The sequence below is a fragment of the Desmodus rotundus genome, chromosome 7, assembly GCF_022682495.2.
Source record: "Desmodus rotundus isolate HL8 chromosome 7, HLdesRot8A.1, whole genome shotgun sequence".
Taxonomy (NCBI): Eukaryota; Metazoa; Chordata; class Mammalia; order Chiroptera; family Phyllostomidae; genus Desmodus; species Desmodus rotundus.
Genome location: NC_071393.1, coordinates 131,449,040 through 131,462,416, shown reverse-complemented (window position 1 = coordinate 131,462,416; position 13,377 = coordinate 131,449,040). Strand labels below are relative to the sequence as shown.

Here is a 13,377-nt window from a genome sequence, read left to right as displayed (position 1 = left end):
TTGTCTTGAAGATGAGATTCACAGGACAGTCCAGTGACGGACTGGAGGAAGAAAGCGTCAGTGCTTCTATTTAATGTAAAAAAACCAGTTTATGAATAATAGTTGCAGGTAATTTATAAATTTACATTAGTGAGCTTCCATAGTTTTTTTAACTGTTAGGGTTTACGTATGATCTAAAGCTTGGCAACTACTGATTTCTAGGCTGCTCCCCTTATTTTACACTTGAGGAATGCCTACCGGGGCCTGCAGATGTGCAAGAGGAAGACCACGGAGCAGAACGAAATGGCTAGGTCAAGGTCCCGCGCAGAGGGCAGAGGGCCTCGTCCGTTGTTCTGTCTTCCTGCGGCGTTTGGTTGTCGGTCGTATCGGGGTTTTAGAGCAGTGGCACTCACCTCAAACCTACAGTTTACAGATATATGTCTACTTACCGCTGCTTTTCAAAGTACAGGAAAAGCCCCGTTCTTCAGTAGGAGCCGCTGTTGGAATTGTTGCATCATGTATACCCAGCAGGCCTTGTCTACAATGTTCAGGTTCAGTTCTTTTGAAGTGGAGTCAAAAAAAAAGTTTCAAAGCAATTTGAGCGCAGAGTCCCAGATGTTAGGATTTGCCCACCTCTGTCTGTGTCCTCGGGAGCTGTCAGTTGGCACGACACCTCATTAGACTGTACATTCAATAGCAAGTGGAGCGGGGTGAGCCGATCTGAGGCCTTACCCCACTGACCCCACAGTGCACGTACAGAACGCAGAGCTCAGCAGGCCGGGCAGCTCTCAGCTGTGCTGGTGGTGGTCTCTGCCAGCAGCCGGCAGGAGCGTGCGGGCGACAGCTGCCAGTGCGGCCGGTGGGCCGTGATTGCTCACCTCGGCCCACTGGAGAGTGTCCGTTCATCTGGGGAGCCGTTCAGCGAGGGCTGCTGAAGAGGGTTTCTGCTCCGACGCTGCCCGCGCGCACTCTCAGGCCCCGGAATGACGTGAATCCTGAGGTGCGCCCGCACACTGCGGGTTATGTAAGCCGCATATCTACGCTCCTCAGGGTGTGAATTCTTTGCCCCTATTTGGCTTAGTATAAATTTATAAGTTTTAAAATTGCTGTTATTTTGAAAGTGTTTAACATTCTTAAACTCACAGAAAAGTTGCAAGTACAGCAAAAATAACTTTTTTCCCCCTGAGCCATTTGAAAGTGAGTTGCTGACCCAGGGCCCCTTTAACTGTGAGCACTTGAGCACTTCCCACGTACAAGAGCATTTTCTGTGTGAGCACAGGTCACCCATCAAAGTGAGGACATTAATGTTATATGTCACTACCGTCTAGTCCTTAGAGTCCATTCCGGTTCTCCATCGTGTCCTTTTATATGCATAATTAAAAAGTCTCTGAACAGGAGTTATCATCAACCCTCTCTTGACTTCATACATGTAAAATACTGGTTTATTTCTTTAGTGCCTTGGCCAACTAGCTCTTTAAAAAGACGGTCTCAGGTACATGAGAGTTTTTTCTGTGTTAAGGTCCTTTAGAATAGAACACAAAAAAGAATTCTAATGGGTTTTTTAAAAAATATTTTATTTATTTATTTTTACACAGAGGGAAAGGGAGGGAGAGAAACATCAATGTGTGGTTGCCTCTCACACGCCCCACACTGGGGACCTGGCCTGCAACCCAGGCATGTGCCCTGACTGGGAATCGAACTGGCCACCCTTTGCTTCACAGTCTGGTGCTCAAACCACTGAGCCACGCCAGCCAGGCCTAATTGGTTTTATTAAGTATTTATTGAAGTTCTATTGTGTTTTCGGCTCATAGTCACAGAATCATGGTGATGTGTCCTTAAATATCTTGTGTTTTCTTTCTCGATACTAAAAACTTCACCCGATGTGTTACAGTGTTAATGATATCAAGACTGTGCTTAGACCAAAGTATAAACAAGGCAAAGAGTAAAATTGTAATGAAACTTTATTTGCATACCATGGACTCAGGTTTTACTTTAATAGTTTCGTTTTAACCTATGAAGGTAAGAATGGTTGTAGGTAAGGTAACCTATGAAGGTAAGAGAAGGTAAAGGAAGAGCATTTCCTGAGAAAATTCATTTTCTACATTCGTTATTTACATAGGAGTTTAGATGACAAACTGGATTGAAACTCTTTCGTTTTAATAAAAACGCCCAAGAAGCAGTGAGCCAATGAGCACCGCACAGTTTTGGGGTACTGCTCTCAGTTTGCCTGAGATGAGACGTATTTCAGTCCTCTCTCCCTGGTGTCTTTCACCTGGAGAAGCTTCCAAAAAGTGTTCCTTTCGGGTGGGGAGTGCAGCCTCCTGTAAGTCACAGTACTCAGGCCTGGTTTGTACTTTGTGGGGCTTCAGAAGCTCAGGACTTGGCCTGGGCAGCTGCTAGACTAGCGACTTCTCACAGGGAGGGGCCTGGGCATCTTGCTTGGTATTCACACCAGGTTTTACTGTGAGCCTGTGCCTTGGGCAGTCCTTCCGCACTTCACTGCCTGCTCCGTGAGAGCCACTGCGCCAGGCGCAGAGAGAAGGGACTGAGGGCCTAGTGTAGGAAACAAGAAAATGCGGCGGTGTGACATCATGGGAGCTGTGGTTTAGTTATGTGTGTGCGGGGGAGGTGCTGCGGGTCCCGGCCTCACGGAGGGCCTCATAGGGGATGCTGAAAAGGCTTTTTCATGAAACTATAGACAGGTGATAAGGGGAGGGTCAGGGCAGAAGGGTGCCTGATTGAGCGACAACTAATTCTTTAAAAAAGTAGGACCTGGTAGTGGCCCAGCTTGACACCTGTCATCCCACTAGTCACCAGTACTGACTTGGCTACCTTGCTAGTTAGAAGGATTTCCTTTCTTGGCCCTGGCCAGGTAGGTCAGTTGGTTAGAACGTCATCCTGATACACCAAGGTTGCGGGTTCAACCCCCAGCCAGGGCACATATAAGAATCAACCAATGAACACATCAATAAGTGGAACAGCAAATTGATGTTTCTCTCTCTCTCCCTACCTCTCTCTCAAAATTCATTAAAACGTGAAAAAGATTTCCTCTCTCTATTTCCTGTTCTGTATGCATTCTTCACCTCATGCAGTCTTCCCAGTGAACCTGCGTTTGGTGATGAGGGAAAAAGCAGATATCCCTAGGGAAACTGAGTACCGCGAAAGAGCACTGGGAGCCGGCCACGATCTGGGCTCTGGTCCCAGCTCTCCCACTAATTAGCTGTGCGACCTTGGCCAGGTCACTTAACCTGTATGAGGCAGGCGCTTCAAGTGTCAAATGGCTGCCCCGCAGGACTGGGGAAGGGCCGAGAGAGCGAGCGCACGATCCGTCACAGTCCACAGAGCCCTCTCGAGTGTGCAAACGGTCGTCCTTTTGTGCGTTGCACTAACTTCCTTCTTCAAAGTACGTTTAGATGTACGTCATATGATGCATGTAACACAGGTAAAAGTGGACAGGTGTCTAACTGGGTATCTACCTGTACAAATTCCTTTCTCACTGCCCTGCGTTGTAGCCATATCAGTTATTTTTTCCTTATATGAACTTAATTGATATTTTTAAAAAACTCATAGAATCTAATTTCTATTTCGCCATTTAGAGAAATTATTATTCATGTGATTTCTTCAAGGGATATTTTTTAGTCTGCCTTCCGTTGAACTAAGGAACTAGGTACTTAGTTTTCCACTTTGTCTTCACAGGATCTTTAATGACTTGTTACTGTGGGAACCAACAGCTCCTTCACCAGTGGAGACTTTTGAAAATATTTCCTATGGTGTCGGGCTCTCGGTAGCCAGTCAGCTGATCAACACCTTCAACAAAGACAGCTTTAGTCCATTTAAATCGACAGTTCACTATGGTAATATATTTTATTTTATTTTAATTTTTTAAAGATTTTATTTATTTTTAGACAGAGGGGAAGGGTGGGAGAAAGAGAGGGAGAGAAACATCAGTGTGTGGTTGCCTCTCACATGCCCCCTACTGGGGACCTGGCCACAACCCAGACATGTACCCTGACTGGGAATTGAACCAGCGACCCTTTGGTTCGCAGGCTGGCACTCAATCCACTGAGCCACACCAGCCAGGGCACTGTAGTAATACATTTTAAATTTGTTCTGATGTCACTGGTTTATCAATAAAGTAGTAGCCTTTTAATTGATGAGGTTTTTAATTTACATTTTATAATATCTTTTAATAATTTATATTTTCCCACTTGTATCTATATATTGAGCACATTATTAATTAAATACGTTATCTTTATGGGGATAACATATACATTGTCTGAAGTTCAGTGGTAAAGTGGGAAAAATAGAGCAAGTACATTTTACTGTTACACCAGATTCTTTGTAAAAATAACAGGTTGTAAAATAAATGTTCTTGTGATTACGTTCAAGTTGCTCTTTTTTTAAATAAGCTGCCGGGACCATGTGATTGTGACGTTTCTTTCTCGTAGACGAGGAGAGTGGATCTGAGGAGGAGACTCTGCAGTATTTTTCTACTCTTGATCCCAACTATCGTTCCCGTAGGAAAAAGAAACTCGACTCGCAGAACAAACACTCGCAGAGTTTTCTCTCGGTTCTTCTGAGCATTAATCATGGATTGGTGGCAGTGTTTACAGACGTCAAGGTAAGGATTTACGGCGCTAAAGTGGTTTCTCGGGTGCAGCTGATGGTAAATCTGCCGCGATACCACGCCCAGTGATGGAGGGAGTGTGGAGCTGTTTCAGGGACGGTCGGAGGAAGTTCCGTTTTCTGAGGCCCCTCATGGCGACAGACAGCATCTTTGGGAACTTACCTTTCATTGCAGATCAAAAGACACGCGTGACATACCCCTTCTTTTGGAAACCACGTGCCGGTTCTGCCCCTGCGGGGATAACTAGGAATTGCCCGCTGTAGAGGAGGGTGAAGGACAGGGGTGTGTTGGACAGAAGAGGCCCCATTGAATTAATTACTCAGTTTGTAGCACCGCCCTGTCGGGTGGGTCAGGAGTCAGACCTGGGCTGCCACCTGAGAGGTGCGGTCTTCTGCATTTCGATAATGACGCCCCTGTTTTGTGGTTTTCTGTTAGCAAGACAATGGAGATCTGTTGGAAGACAAGCATGGCGAATTCTGGTTGGAGTTCAATAGTGGGTCATTGTTTTGTGTGACAAAATATGAAGGCTTTGATGACAAGCACTACATCTGCCTTCACTCCAGCAGCTTCAGTCTGTACCACAAAGGTAGGATGGGTGTTAAATGTGTGCGCTGTACTCACTTCTGTTCAGACGTGTTTAAATTTTGTTTAACAAATCCTGTTGAGAACGGAACTCTGATCTTAGCAGTTTTTCTCTGTGGGGTGCTCTGATTCCACTGGCAAAGTAATACTGTGAATTAGAAATTGACTCTTCTTTTTTTACAGTATGATATAATTCACCTATCATATATAATTCCCCCCTTTAAAGTATACATCTGTTTCTGTAGGTTTTGGTATTTCACAGAGTTGTGTAACCATGATCTCAGCTGACTTTACAACGTTTTCATCACCCCCAAAAGAAACTGCCCCGCAGCTAGAACCCCCGCCAGAGCCCGGCCACCCCCCAGCCCTAACAGTCACTGACGTGCTTTCTGTCTCTATGGAGTTAGTATTCCTGAGGTTTCCTATGGATCGAGTCACACAATATGTGGCCTTTTGCTACTGGCATTATGTGTATTCAAGGTTGTTGAAGTGTATTAGTACTTCATTCCTTTTTATTGCCGAATCATATTCCTTTCTATGGGCACACCATATCGTATTATCTATTGATCAGTTGATGAGACTTTACATTCTTTATTCTCAAGCAATATTTCATTTTGGGAACAGACACAGAATTTACCATTCTTTGAGCACATTTCCTGTGTTACCCTGTACGTAGACACGAGATACTTGCACATTCTAAATGTTTGCCAGACTTTCCTGTTTGCATTGAAGTATCCTAGCATTTTAAATCTTCGTTGTTTTGAAGTTGGGTGCTGCCAGCCATACCGACATCAGCAAAGAGGGGTGGATTGTTAATGCTGAGTCATTCTCACTCACTTTGCCTCCAGAGTCGTGCTGTATTCAGTGGAAGTACGTGGGGTTTTGTTTTCAGTTGTAGAGGTCTGTGAACCAATCTCAAGTAACCACTTTGATATATTTTCACCTCAATGTGGGTGTAGGCATGGTGGATGGAGTGATTCTTCCTGCGGAAGCACGCCTGCCCGGATCCACCCGCCCACATTGGCTGGAACCTACTATTTACTCCTCCGAAGAAAACGGTCTCAGTAGAGCCGCTTCAGACGGCGTCGGAGGAGACCCTTCGAATATGCTGTCTGTGGCAGTGAAAATACTGGCTGACAGATCCGAGTCCAACACGAAGGTCTGCGTTTAAACTTCTGTGCCCTTGAACGCTCGCCGTTGGTTTGATTGCGTAGGCGGCGACACATTTGCTCGGGTGGGAAAACATCGGGGCGTGCGGGTGCTGAGCGAGAGTCTTTGTGTCGCCCCGCACAGGAATTCCTCGTTGCCGTGGGGCTGAGAGGCGCCACTCTCCAGCACCGGGTGCTCCCTTCTGGGCTGAGCTGGCATGAACAGGTAAGAGCGCGCGTTCGATTGTCCGTCCTCTTGCTTGCACATGGACACAGCCGCGCGGAGAAGTCCCCAGATCCTGAGTGTTCAGCTCACGGGTCATCACGACGTGAACACTTCCCTATAACCACCTCTCAGGTTAGGACGTAGAGTGTTGTTAGCGCTCCAGAATGTGATGGATTTTTTACCTGGCAGGCTGGTCTCTACACATTTCAAAGACAGAGTTATCCTTTAAGCCGTGCAAGGGAAGGGTGCTCTGTCGCAGGCCCTGGGGAGAGCCCGGCCCAGTGGAACAACACACGGTGTGTTGACTCGCTCTACGGGCCGTAATTTCAGAGTGACTCTCTAGGCCAGCCACGGGGTTTGAGGCATTTATGAGGATTTCTGTAGCTAATTTCTAGTTTAATAGCCATATAGGGTGAATGAAACATAGTTGATTATTTTGCAAAGGAAACTGGGTAAGAAGTCAGCTCTTCTTTATGTGAGAATGAAAACTAATACACTGATTCTCGTTCATTTTTCTCAGAAAAGAACTTTTTGTCACTAGGAAAATAATTATTTTAAACTTGAATGCTTTCAGAAGGCTTTTTCCATAAAAGCATTTAGGAAAGCATTTAGTCTGTGTTCTACCTACCTACCTTTCTATAGAAACATGAGATATTTCTTGTATCCACATCTGTGAAGATGGGAAGGGAAATGGTTAGTGTGAACACTGACCTGGCAGGAGGGCGGGGGTGGGGGGTGGGGAAAGACATAGCCTCACCTCCTAGTTCACTTAGGTTAGAAACGTGTGGGAGCAGGTGCTGGGGAGAGGGACTGGCTTGCGGACTGAGCTGGGTGTAAATCAAGGATGAAGAACTTCTCCCGACAGTGGATTATTTAGAAAACCAGACAGATAGTTTTAAACAATCTTTAGGGAAATTTGTTCCAGGAATTTTTTCAAGGAAAGTAATGTGACAGCGTATTACACATACTTTGCTAGTTTCACAAGCTCGGGTTTTTCTAAGGCCCCTGTAGCAGTGTGGTTGTCGGATGGGCCTTTTTATTTCAAATCCTACTTTTGTAAATACTTGTTGAAATGAATTTCTTCAAAGTGATTATTTTTTCCATTTAGCATTATGATTTTCCAATAAATGGTTGCTTTCTTTGTGAGCCATTTTGTTTTACGTTGGTATTAATGGTATCATATTAAAACTTTTTTTCTTCTAAAGCAGGGCATTTTATATTTCTGTGATTGTAGATTTTATACTTCTTGAATATTGCTGATGAACCTGTTCTAGGATATAACCCTCCGACTTCATTTACAACTTTTCACGTCCATCTCTGGAGCTGTGCACTCGATTATAGGTCAGTCCACAAACAGCACAAAATGAAATTTTATTACTTAAAATATGTGCTCAGTTTTAAAGAGAACATATAATTCAGTCGAGGGGAGATTCAAAGGGACTCTCTTTGAAAGGGACTGATGTTCCGATGTTTCTTCTTGGTGTCAGGCCGCTCTATCTGCCCATCCGATCTCTGCTCACCGTGGAAACGTTCAGTGTTTCAAGCAGTGTGGCCTTGGACAAGTCGTCTTCTACTCTCAGGTACCCGCGGGAGCCTCGCCGTGTACCAGATGCAGCTGTCCGGGGCACACTGCCTGTTTGGTCTGAGCCCTTTCATTAAATTCTCCACCGTTTGTTAAAATCAGCATTCTTTTACTAATAGTCATGACCCTTTCTTCCAGTTTTTAGTTTTTCTTTCAAAGACGGTTCGACACATCTGTTCTATTCATTACTGTATTTCATTTTTAGGGAGGAAATAATCCTCGAGGTTGTTTGTTTATTTAAAAAAATGTGTATAAATAAACTTTCCATAACACCTGGTACACTTCATTTTCATAATTAAAACCTTCTGGATTTGGGCATCTATTAAAAAGATGGCGAAAATGTAGCATTAATTTGAGCAGATGATTTAATCTCATTCTTTCCACCACTTAGATATTCCTGGAACTCATCAGCAATGAGTTTTAAAGAGACGTCACATGACATTTATAAGTGAGAAGCTGCATATGACTTTGATAATGTGTCAGAAAGAATGATACAACTAAGTATAGAGTGATCGAGTGGCATATATTTGAGGTTGGTTTTCAGATGTTGATTTTCTCTTTTTTTTTCCCCCCCAGAATAATCTTGGACGAAGCTGCTTTACATCTGTCTGACAAGTGTAATATTGTCACTATTAATTTGAGTAGAGGTAAGAGTTAAAAGCACATAATTAGGTATAGATGAATGCTTAATTGTTTTTGTGTGAATTTCATAAAGCATTTAACTCTGGAATAATGCCAGTGAACTAAGGACTTTGTTAAATATTAGTTTGAAGTTGTAATGACCTTAAGTGCATCAAATTATATATATTCTATTTAATATAAGACAAATTTTGTTTCTAATGAAATAAAAATATTTTGTAGAATTTTTGTAGGATGAAACCATATTTATGCTGCATTATAAATATTTGTAGCACTGCCTACCACCAAGTGTAAAGAGATTACAGGTTTTTTTAAAAGTTTTTATTTATTTATTTTTAGAGAGGGGAAGGGAGGGAGAAAGAGGGAGAGAAACATTGATGTGTGAGAGATACATCAGTCAGTTGCCTCTTGCACACCCCTCTGCTGGAGACCTGGCCCGCAACCCAGGCATGTGCCCTGACTGGGAATCAAACCATCAACCTTGTGGTTCTCAGACTGGCACTCAATCCACTGAGCCACACCAGCCAGAGCAAGAGATGCAAGTTTTATTAGGTGTTGGATAAGCATTTTTTGAAAGCTATACTGAAACATTTTATTAATTACTTTTTATAATTTTAGATTATGTTCGGGTGATGGATATGGGGCTTTTGGAATTAACCATAACTGCAGTGAAGTCTGATTCTGATGGAGAGCAAGTAAGTTATTAAATCAAATGGAAATATTTAGTTGTCTTAATTTTTATTGGAGAGACTAAAAATCTATTGACTTTACAGTTACTTTTCCACTTACCTAACTTTGGTCAAAAGTAGACAAAATATTTTAAAATTAAGGCTGAGTTACTATAAACACACATTTCCTGTGACAGAGCAAACAGTCACAGGATACCTTGTTTAGTATAAACGCATAACGAGAGGAAATCTCTGTCCCCTGTCTGGAAAACGCTGCCTCCTGTGTTCCTGTGCCGCGTGCAGACGGACTCGCGCTTCGAGCTGCACTGTTCCAGCGACGTGGTCCATGTCAGAACCTGCTCCGACTCCTGCGCCGCGCTGATGAACCTCATTCAGTACATGGCCAGCTACGGGGACTTACACGCGGCCCACAAGGTGGAGACGAAGCCGGGAGCCCCGCAGAGAAAGACCACGGTACGTCGGCAGCATCGTGCACGAGCACCAGCTCACCCCTGCCCCAGCCCAGCCCCGTGAGCGACATGCCCACATCAGCGAGGCCTTCATGACAGTCATTAGGTAGAAAAGAAATGGAGACACCACCTGTCCGTGCCTCACCTTCGGAGTGACGGGGCCTGGAAAGGTGATTCCACGCGCATTTTTTGCAAAACCATTCTACTACTTGATGTTCTTTGTCTCAGAACGTTAATCTCCTCAACCAACATAATACTTCTTAGACTTGTTATTTTCCTCCGTCCTGAGGAAAGAAAGAAAACATTTGTCATGTAAGAGCTTGTTTTATGCAAGTTGTATGGGAAAAATCCTATGAGAAAATAGATGGCAGGTGGTGTTATTATTACCAGAGGACCGACTTGTGTAACTCTACTTTCCACGTTTGTTATCTGTGATACTATCCAGTTTTCAGTCTACTTTCTGAGATTTCCTTTAGCCAGTGCGATGCAGAGGTTAACGGTAATTGTCTGTTTTACAGACGAATAAGCTAAAACCTGCGAATTTAAGTGATTTTCCACAATTAGTAGCAGAAACAGCAACAAAACCGAGATATTTTGATTCCTGGTTCAGTGGTTTCTTACGCCCCCAAGTGCCACCTCCCTGCCCTCTCTCATGTCCAGATCGAACCATGTCCAGTTTGCTTAGCGTTTTATTATCTCTCGGCGAGTTTTCATTCTCCTTCAGGGCTCTTCTGTGAGCTGACTGCTCGGCCCGCGGGGTGGGGCGCCCTGGGGCAGACCTGACTGGCCCCAAGGTGTTCGTTCAGGGCCGTCTGGCCCTTGGCCGGAGCACCGCGTCTGCTCCTGGTCTTACTGCTGCTCTGCTCTCGCTGGTGACGGGCATCTGTGACACGCCCTCCCTGCTGCCTGTTCCCTTAGTGGACACATTCTCCAGTTTATCGAAAGTTATTTTAAATTATCCTTTTCCAATTGGATCTTTCATTTTATTTTATTTTATTATTTTTATTTTGATTGTTTTTTACTTTTTTATTGAATTCATTGGGGTGACATTGGTAAATAAAATTGCATAGGTTTCAGGTGTACAATTAATACATCACCTGTATATTGTATTGTGTGTTCACCACCCAAAGTCACGTCTCCTTCCGTCACCCTTTCTCCCCGCCGTGCCCCGCTTCTACCTCCCCCACCCCCTTCCCTCTGGTCGTGGGGATCTTTCCGGTTTAGAGTCATGCGCACATTTAAAAAGCGTGGCCTGGGTTCAGTGAGTCCACAGTTCACTGACTGAAACGGTTAAGCGTCAGGGCTGGAACTGAACCCCATGAAGCACCATGTGGTAGATTTTCCCTCCTGTGTGAGCCCCCCCGCTGTCCCGAGGTTTCTGTTCATCCCAAGCGATGAGGCCATGAGCTCCAGTGACTTGGTCTCAAGCCTGGAAGGCCTTGTCGCTGTGGTTTGAGCAGGTCGGACTCGATGGAGCGAGGTCCTCCCTCCCCCAGCCTCACGGCCCTTTTCCTACCTTCTCTCTCCGGTGTGTTGCCTCTTCAAGAGCCCAGTCCCTGGGCTGGTTTTGAGGCGATGACATGACCTTTATGAGCCGGTAGTTGTGCGGGTGCAGATGGTACTAAAACTCACAGTGGACATATCACAGCTGCTGGGCAGAATACAGAAAACGAGTACGCCCCCGTGTCTGGTGCTTTTGTGAAGTGGAGTGTATTTCGGGGACGACATAAGGTGGACTAATGGCTTCTTGGGGCAGTTGCGGCCCTTTTTCATTAGTCTTTTTGGCTGCAGGTAGACTGCGGTGGTCCGCCCCCGTCCCGCGGCCCGGTGCTGCCTGAAGTGGACCAACAGATGCTGCGCGACTTGATGAGCGACGCCATGGAGGAGGCCGACGTGCACCAGGCCAGTCACACCGCGAAGCCGCAGCCCAACGGTAAGGCCGGGGACTCTACTCCGGGGGCGCGGCTGGTGTGGTCGCGGTGCCCGTTACTCGTGTTCTTCCACACTCTCCAGTAAGTGGCTTGTTAAAGAAGAAACAAGGCTGCGTTTTGGTGGGTACTTACTAGTCAATCAGCTTGTGTTTACTGAGTGTCTAGTAGGTAAATAACACCGACCGGGGTGTTGCAGGGTTGCAGATTAAGTGGAAGACAAAAGCGATGTTTTCTGGTAGTTTATTGGTTAGTGAAACAAGCTGGCACTAAACCAGACCTAGAGTGATTCAGAAGTGACGAAATGGAAGTCACTTCAGAGTGTATATACTCTAACTGCCGTCGGGAAGGGATTGGAATCAGTGCTTTGAACTTTGGTGAAAGTGCGAGAAGTTGGCTTTTAAAAAGTGGCTAGGACTGCCCTGATGGGCGTGGTTCAGTTGGTTGAGTGTTGTCCAGCAAAACGAAAGGTCACCAGTTCGATTCCCAGTCAGGGCACATACCTGGGTTGTGAGCTGGTTCCCGGTTGGGGTGTGTGCAAGAGGTAACCAGTCAATGTTTCTCTCACGCATCCATGGTTCTCTCCCTCTCTTTCTCTCTCCTTTTCCCTCTCTCTACAAATAAATAAAAAAAAAAGGGGATAGGGCTTAGGTATGTAGCCAGGAGAGGGAAGTTATCTTGGCAAGGCCAAGGCCAAGGCCATTAACATCAAGAGGCAGGGACAAAGGCACATGGGAGCCCTGATCACCTGCAGACCAGGCCGCCCCTTCTTATAGAAAAGAACTAGGCAGTAAAGTTGGGAGGAACCAGGTGGTAAGCATCTAAATATTTTGAAGCATGTATCTGAAAAATATTTTTTTTCTAATTGGATGAATTTAGCTATTTCTGTGTGCTGTGAAACTGTTAATTATTAAAATCATTTTATGGTGTTATAAGACTTTAGCATTAAATGTTGCTTTCGTTCTAAATTAGAACTAAGGAAGCAAATGGGGACCTTCAGCTCCCTAAGTACCACGTCATCTGTAATGAATACCAGCAGCTAACCTACTTATGTGTGAAGGGATATTTAATGACTGTTTACTGAGCAGCGTCAATATACGAGACCCGGTACTAGGCCCCGGGCACTCTCCAGGATGAGTAAGTTCAAGGTGCTGCCGCGGAGGATTTGGAATTGAGCCTGTGAGCCTCTTGAGGCTAAATGTCACTTGTTCTCAGTCCATAGTAAGCGTTTGGTTTGAATGACTGAATGGAGAAGGACTTGGTGGGTGTAACATGAAATACAATGTATAAAAATATGCGTTCACTTAGAGATTTTGTTGCAAATGCCCTCTTTTGTGAACTTCGTGTTGAAATAACTCCCCGAGAACAGGTGCCCATGCGGTGTGGAGTCGCGCGGAGGTCTGTTCGGGAGCTGTTGCCCCGCCCCTCCGTATGCAGAGAGTCCCTATACATAGTTTTAGGTGAGGCGCTGCTGGGCACTCCCGGTGTTCCCTGCCCTTGAAATATTGTCCAGGAAGTTTCTTCCAGA

The 13,377-nt window shown here is 45.1% G+C and overlaps 1 protein-coding gene across 3 annotated transcripts in view; it reads left to right on the top strand.

Moving 5' to 3' along the window:
* ATG2B (autophagy related 2B) overlaps positions 1–13,377 on the top strand; it is a 68,414-nt gene that overhangs the window by 31,886 nt on the left and 23,151 nt on the right. For all 3 annotated transcript variants that reach the window (XM_053929055.2, XM_053929054.2, XM_053929056.2), the window contains exons 19-29: positions 3,676–3,833; positions 4,428–4,600; positions 5,042–5,192; positions 6,148–6,347; positions 6,482–6,562; positions 7,797–7,903; positions 8,050–8,142; positions 8,721–8,791; positions 9,402–9,478; positions 9,755–9,925; positions 11,713–11,854. In XM_053929055.2, the coding sequence (XP_053785030.1) occupies positions 3,676–3,833; positions 4,428–4,600; positions 5,042–5,192; positions 6,148–6,347; positions 6,482–6,562; positions 7,797–7,903; positions 8,050–8,142; positions 8,721–8,791; positions 9,402–9,478; positions 9,755–9,925; positions 11,713–11,854 (1,424 nt within the window). The remainder of the gene's footprint in view (positions 1–3,675; positions 3,834–4,427; positions 4,601–5,041; positions 5,193–6,147; positions 6,348–6,481; positions 6,563–7,796; positions 7,904–8,049; positions 8,143–8,720; positions 8,792–9,401; positions 9,479–9,754; positions 9,926–11,712; positions 11,855–13,377) is intronic.